Source organism: Engraulis encrasicolus, chromosome 21 (assembly GCF_034702125.1).
Source record: "Engraulis encrasicolus isolate BLACKSEA-1 chromosome 21, IST_EnEncr_1.0, whole genome shotgun sequence".
In the NCBI taxonomy this organism is placed as follows: Eukaryota; Metazoa; Chordata; class Actinopteri; order Clupeiformes; family Engraulidae; genus Engraulis; species Engraulis encrasicolus.
This window is the reverse complement of record NC_085877.1, coordinates 8,720,071-8,727,570: the sequence shown is the minus strand read 5'-3', so window position 1 is coordinate 8,727,570 and position 7,500 is coordinate 8,720,071. Positions and strand designations below refer to the sequence as shown.

Below are 7,500 nucleotides of genomic sequence, written 5' to 3'. Positions count from 1 at the left end.
TGTGTGCGTGTGCGTGTGTGTGTGTGTGCATGATATTGCTGTTATTACATGAATACTCTATCTCTCTCTCTCTCTCTCTCTCTCTGTCTCTCTCAGCTGAAGACACCGTGGTGACTGTCCCTTTTGGAAGCCGGCATGTACGACTGGTTTTGAAAGGCCCGGATCATTTGTGTAAGTTTTGGTAGGTTCATGTCCAAAATGGTTCTAAATGACCTGGATCAAATGTTCAACTGGATCTGAAAGGCCCGGATCATTTGTGTAACTTTTGGGAGATCCATGTCCACAATGGTTGCAAATGATCTGGATTCAAACTTCCAATTCTGTAAGCTTTGGTAGGTTAACTGTATGTATGAAATGGACTCACCACTTGTGTTCTGAACGGACCTCTGTAAGTCTAACTTAATTTGCTCATGTCTGGTGAGCGGTTCTAGTTCTAGAAAAAGCCTTAGGTCACTCTATATTCTGGAATGTTCTGGTATGTCCATGTCTAACCCTTTGTTTTTTAAAAAAGGCAATGTTATGCAAGTAATATAGGTTTACAAAATAGCCAAAGCCCAGAGAGCAATGCATATGCACAAAAATAAATAGGTTCAGACATCACCGTCAAAATACTCCCGGTGAGATTTTGTTTGTTTTCGTCATGTCTAAATCGGAGTAAAAACAGTTTACTCGGTTTACTCTGAGATCATAAAGTGTAGTGGCATTGCCAAACCAAGTACACTGACCTTGAGAGTTAAGGTGCTGATCAGTTCTGCTCGTTCTTACGTTTTTATTTTTATGGATCCCGAAACTACACATTCTAATGTACAGTCTGTGGGATTATCGGAATTATGTGATGAACAGAACTGAAATAGATTCTGAAAACACCTACAGTCAAAACGCCTTGAAAGTCACGATTTGGATATTTCATGTGTGCGTGTTATCACAACGCAGTATTTTAGTGTTATTACAGCGAATCAAATCATGCACTTCCACAACCAGGGTCACTCACAGCTCTGGCCAGGCCTAGGAAAAAATAATCTGAAATGTCCCCCCACCCCAATAATGTAATGAGAACCTAGTTCAGTATCCCCCACCCACCCCGACACTTCCTGAATGAGTCTTCAGTGTGGACATAAAGATGCGCTGTGTAATATTTTTTAGCAGTTTCTTTACTTACCACCACTATCAAATTCTAAGTAATCATTATAAATGTTACTTTTCATACATATTAGGTGGGTCTTCTCCATATCCGCCATTTTAAATGTCAAGAAATAAACATTTTTAGCTGCAAACCAGACTGTATTTTGGTGATACTTGTATATATTAGTTTATTAATTTGTAAATAATCATGCAAAGACCATGTTTGGCAATAAGCAGCACAGTTTCAATGAGCAGCATAGTTGCAATACCTACTCTGGCCACCATCCTTCACGAAGTGCACCTTTAAAGCAATTCAGAGCAGCTGTCGCACAGTCACTTGCAAGTTAGCCAGTCGTCAACTATGTGACTTTATTGCATTTTTATGAACATCAGCTGTCCAGATAGAACAAGACAGCTCAATCTCACTCTGGTACTTCGGAAACTTTACGATTTACGAGCATGTGTATTAGCGCGCGTGCGTGTGTGTGTGTGTGTGTGTGTGTGTGTGTGTGTGTGTGTGTGTGTGTGTGTGTGTGTGTGTGTGTGTGTGTGTGTGTGTGTGTGTGTGTGTGTGTGTGTGTGTGTGTGGTGCACATGTGTGTGCGTGTGTGATAGAACAAGACACCTCACTCTCACGCTGGTTTGTAGTTTTGGAAACTTCACAATTTACGGTCTTCTATTCATTGAGTCAGGCAGACAAGAAAGGCACGAGGTGAGGTGAGGTGAGATGAGAAGGGTCTGTGTGTGTGTGTGTGTGTGTGTGTGTGCTTGCGTGTGCATGCGTGTGTGTGTCTGTGTGTGTGTGTGTGTGTGTGTGTCTACGTGTGTGTCTACGTGTGTGTGTGTGTGTGTGTGTGTGTGTGTGTGTGTGTGTGGTGTGTGTGTGTGTGTGTGTGTGTGTGTGTGTGTGTGTGTGTGTGTGTGTGTACGTGTGTGTAAGGTGTGTGTGTGTGTGTGTGTGTCTACGTGTGTCTGTGTGTGTGTGTGTGTGTGTGTGTGTGTGTGTGTGTGTGCGCCTGTGTATGTCTTTGTGTGTCTGTGTGTGTGCATGTGTGTGTGTGTGTGTGCCTGTGTCTTTATCTGTGTGCGTGCGTGTGTGTGTGCATGCGTGCGTGCGTGCGTGCGTGTGTGTGTGTGTTTGTATGTGTGTGTGTGTGTTGTAGTCCAAGTGTTCCACAGGCACAAGGACGTGAAGCTGATGTCATAAGTGTTGGCAAGTAGCGTTACATATGGGTGAAATCTAGAACAAATGTTCATCACACACACACACACACACACACACACACACACACACACACACACACACACACACACACACACACACACACACACACACACACACACACACACACACACACACACACACACACACACACACACACATGGCAGCCAGTCGCAGCATTTTTACTGGGTTCAGCCATAGAGTTCAGTGCACACACACACACACACACACACACACACACACACACACACACACACACACACACACACACACACACACACACACACACACACACACACACACACACACACACACACACACACATAGAGAACATGTCTGAGCTGTACCATCATTTCCTCCATCACATCACAAACAGACACACATGCACGGACGCACACACACCCACACCCACGCATGTACGCACGCACCCACAGACACACACACACACACACACACACACACACACACACACACACACACACACACACACACACACACACACACACACACACACACACACACACACACACATACTCATCACATTCGTCATTGCAGAGCATTGTTCAGCCGTTTTGTTCTTGCTATTTGGTGGTAAGGCTTCTAGAGCAACTACAACAAATCAAGCTCAATTGGTTCAATGAATGAGTGAGCGATTCATTACTTCAATCAGTCAATCAATCAATCAATCAATCAATCAATCAATCAATCAATCAATCAATCAATCAATTAGTCAGTCTGTCTGTCAGTCGGTAAATGTGTGGGTGTACCTGTATGTGTGTGTGTTTGTGCGTGTGTGTGTGTTTGTGTGCGCATGCATGTGCATGAGTGTGCATGTGTGTGTACGTGTGTGCGTGCGTGTGTGCGTGCATGTGCGTGCATGTGCGTGCGTGCGCGTGTGTGCGTGTGTGTGAGTGCATGCGTGCCTGCTTGTGTGCGTGTGCGTGTGTGTTTCCTCAGTCCTGGAGAGTAAGACCCTGGCGGGTGTGAAGGGGCAGTTGTCTCTGGAGGCCACACGTCACTATGTGCTGGAGAACACCACCGTGGACTTCCAGAAGCTCACCGACAAGGAGGTGCTGAGGATCACCGGACCACTCGGTGCAGACTTCACTGTTAAGGTAAGGAAAGGTGTGTGTGTGTGTGTGTGTGTGTGTGTGTGTGTGTGTGTGTGTGTGTGTGTGTGTGTGTGTGTGTGTGTGTGTGTGTGTGTGTGTGTGTGTGTGTGTGTGTGTGTGTGTGTGTGTGTGCATGCCAGTGTATGCGTGTGCAGGGAAGCCGACAGTGGGGGGAGTTCTCATGGGTTCCCATAGCACTGTATGCATTAACAGGGGGGCCCTTTCAGATGGTTTTGTCCCAGGCCCGGTCAAAGCTGTCAGCAGCCCTGTGCGTGTGCATCTGTTTTTGTGTATACGTGTTTGTGCGTGATTGTACAACTTGACTGTATGTGAGCTGCATAAGTTAGCAATCGGAGCATGATGGGAAAAAAAAACAGTTTTGTCTTTCGAGCCTTTGAGGCTGATCTGCTTCACTGAAGGCCGGAAATAAGAAGAGATTCAAGAAGATTGGAGAGAAAACGGGAGGATTTTGAAAATCTTAAGATTGAATCTTAAATTGTTCTCAGATGTGATGTGTCCGTTGTCTTTGGTCCAACGCGAGCTATAAAAATCAAGAAGGCTATTTTTGTCTTTGGTCTTCTCACGTTGTGGATTTTCTTTTTTCCTAATATTCCCTCAAAACACACAGTGTCTTGTCCCGGTAAGCACACACACACACACACACACACACACACACACACACACACACACACACACACACACACACACACACACACACACACACACACACACACTGTCTTCTTCCTGCAAGCGGAGCTAATCCAGAGACTCGATTTGATATTTCTATTCCTATTTCTCCTACTTTTTTGTACACTTTTTGCATTATTTAGCCAACGCTTCTATCCAACGTGACTTACAGTGGCTTTTTTACTACAGAGGGTATTGGTTACAGTTCCTGGAAAAGTGTGGGATTGGGTACCTTGCTCATGGGCACCTTAGCCATGGAGTGGGAGTGGATGGTTGGGATTTGAACCTCCATCTCTGATTTGTACTGGGATTTGAACCACTGATCTTTAGTCTTTATCCCTAACCACTAGGCCATGGCTCCCAATCTATTTTTTTCTTTCTTTCTTTCTTTCTTTCTTTCTTTCTTTCTTTCTTTCTTTCTTTCTTCCTCTCTTTCTTTCATTCTTTCTTTCATTCTTCCTATCTTTCTTTCTTTTTCTCCTGCTTTCTTCTTATTCTCTCTTTTAATGCTGTATGTCCTTTCACACTGTTCTTTCATGTCGATGATTCATTCCAGTGTCTTGGGTCTGTCAAAACTGCCACTTGTTGAGTGGTGTGTGTGTGTGTGTGTATGTGTGTGTGTGTGTGTGTGTGTGTGTGTGTGTGTGTGTGTGTGTGTGTGTGTGTGTGTGTGTGTGTGTGTGTGTGTGTGTGTGTGTGTGTGTGTGTGTGTGTGTGTGTGTGCATGTGTGTGTGCGTGCGTTTAGTCGTGTATTTAGTCATGTACTCTTGTCCCTAGTACGTGCTCCTGGATCATGTTAATTCTCAGCTGTCAAATGATCTCACTTGCAGGTACCCTTATACATTTCATTTATTTAAACTCGAAGAATCATTGAGGGCCCAGCCCTCATTTACAATGATGTCGAGTAAAACAAACAATTGCACATATAAAATCATATATAAACAACGAACATACACAATACACCATAAATCATATAAGAGATAAGAATTAAGACAAACTATGAATTAAAACTTATGAGTTAAAACAAGTGCAAGTATGTGATAAAAAACTTCCCAGTGTAACTTTAAAATGTTCTAATGGCACAAAGGCTTGAAGACCCATCCTTAGTTGTAAGTTATTCCAAACTGAAGGTCCACAGACACTAAAAGCTGTTTTACCCAGTTCTGTGCGGGCATAAGGGACCTCCAGTAAAAAATTGCTGCTGCGGGTTTGGTATGGGTTGGAGTGCCAAACTAAAAGAGATGAAATATAAAATGGGAGTTTGCCAGTGAGGGCCTTATAAATAAAAATAAAATAATGCATGTCCCTTCTGTGAGAAAGTGGAGCCCACCCAACTTTATCATATAACAGGCAATGATGTGTACTATATGGATCCCCAGTAATAAAACGAAGAGCTGAATGATAGACAGTGTCAAGTGCCTTCAGATTAGAGAGTGGTGCATGTCTGTAAATAATATCACCATAGTCAAGGGAAGACAGAAAAGTAGCTTCAATTAACTTTTTTCTGCAGAAAACAGGAAAGTGATATTTATTTCTGTGCAGGAAAGATAGCTTTTGTCTGAGCGTAGTGACAAGACAGTCAGTATGTTTCTTGAATGTGAACTTGTCATCTAGCCAGATTCCCAGGTACTTATAATGTGATACTCTCTCAATAACAGACCCATCTAAAGTAGATATATTAAAATCATTTTTCATGCCATGCTTAGATCGAGTAAAGACCATACATTTAGTCTTGCTTACATTAAGTAGAAGCTTAAGACTAATGAAGGCATTTTGTAGGATATTAAAAGACTGCTGCAATTTCTCCAAGGCTAGCTGTACAGAATCCGCAACACAATACAAAATTGTATCATCTGCATATAGATGAATAGAGCAGTTGGAAAGGAGAGAAAGTATGCTATTTATGTACATGGTGAAGAGTACCGGACCTAATACTGAACCTTGTGGGACCCCCTTGGTTATTAGCAGGGGGTCAGATTGAGTATTACCCAATTTTACAGTATGGTGTCTGTTTGAAAGGTAGCTCTGGAACCATTTACAGGCACTTGCATTAAAACCAATACCAGGCAGAATTTGTAGAAGCAGAGAATGGTCCACGGTGTCAAATGCTTTGGATAAGTCCACAAAGATGGCAGCACAATGTTTTTTCTGGTCAAGAGAAATGATAATATCATCCATTACTTTAGTAGCAGCAGTAACTGTACTATGTTTAGGCCTAAAGCCTGATTGGAGAGGGCTCAAAATATTATTGGTATTTAGAAATTCTTTGAGCTGATCATTTACCAACTTCTCTAGTATTTTTGAGAGACACGGTAGCTTGGATATTGGTCGATAGTTGTTAGGGTCAGTCTTATCACCCCCCTTGTGCAACGGGGTAATGTGTGCAAATTTCCATAGTGTAGGGACAACTCCAGTGGAAATAGAAAAATTGAAAATGTGCAATAATGGCTCTGCTATTATATATGCCGCAGTGCGAAGAAAAAGGGGATCTAGCTGGTCTTCTCCAGTGGATTTGCGACTATCAATTGCTAATAAAGCAGATAGCACTGTATGCTTAGACACAGGATGAAGCCTGAATTCCAGATCATCGTCTCTGACATTGTCTCTGATACGCATATCATGTCCAGCCCTAGGCATAAAGGAATGATTATTGCTATTGTCAAAACTTTGACTGGCTAAAGAAAAATGTTTATTAAGAGCACTGCAAATGTCTGATTTGTCTTGTAGTAGACAATCATCAAACTTAATTGAAGAAGGCATAGGTGTAACAGATTTATTGTTTTTGTAATTTACAGCCTTCCAGAATTTTGCAGGATCTGAGTACGAACTAGAGACAAGGTTAAAGTAATAGTCAGATTTAGCCTTTCTTACAGATAATGTACATCTGTTCCTGATTTTCCTGAAACTTGTCCAGTCGGAGGCATCCTTGCTCCTCCTTGCTAATGACCAAGCCTTATTTCTTGACTGAAAAAGAGAGGAGAGTTCAGGGGTGAACCATGGGTTTGTTCTACTTTTTACTCTTATCTTTTTAAAAGGTGCATGTTTGTCAACAATGCAAATAAATGAGTTTGAGAAAAACTGTAGAGCCAAGTCAGCATCAGGAATTTCAGTTGTTAGATGAATGTCACTTTCATAGAGATCATTTAAAAAAGCTTGCTCATTAAAATGTTTCATAGTTCTTTTAACCAAAATGTGAGGCAGTGCTTTGGTTAGAGTGCTGTGCCTAATACAGGCAATGGGACAGTGGTCGCTGACCCCTAAATCAAAAACACCACTTGCGCTAATTTTGTTCATCTTATTTGTAAAAAGTAGATCAATAAGAGATGATTTGCTAAGGTTCTTAGAGTTTGGTCTTG

At 42.3% G+C, this 7,500-nt stretch overlaps 1 protein-coding gene across 1 annotated transcript in view; it reads left to right on the top strand.

Moving 5' to 3' along the window:
* The window catches only part of LOC134438052 (ADAMTS-like protein 1), a 226,871-nt gene that overhangs the window by 124,626 nt on the left and 94,745 nt on the right, over positions 1-7,500 (top strand). The window contains exons 7-8 of the mRNA XM_063187640.1: positions 97-171; positions 3,302-3,459. Of these exons, the coding sequence (XP_063043710.1) occupies positions 97-171; positions 3,302-3,459 (233 nt within the window). The remainder of the gene's footprint in view (positions 1-96; positions 172-3,301; positions 3,460-7,500) is intronic.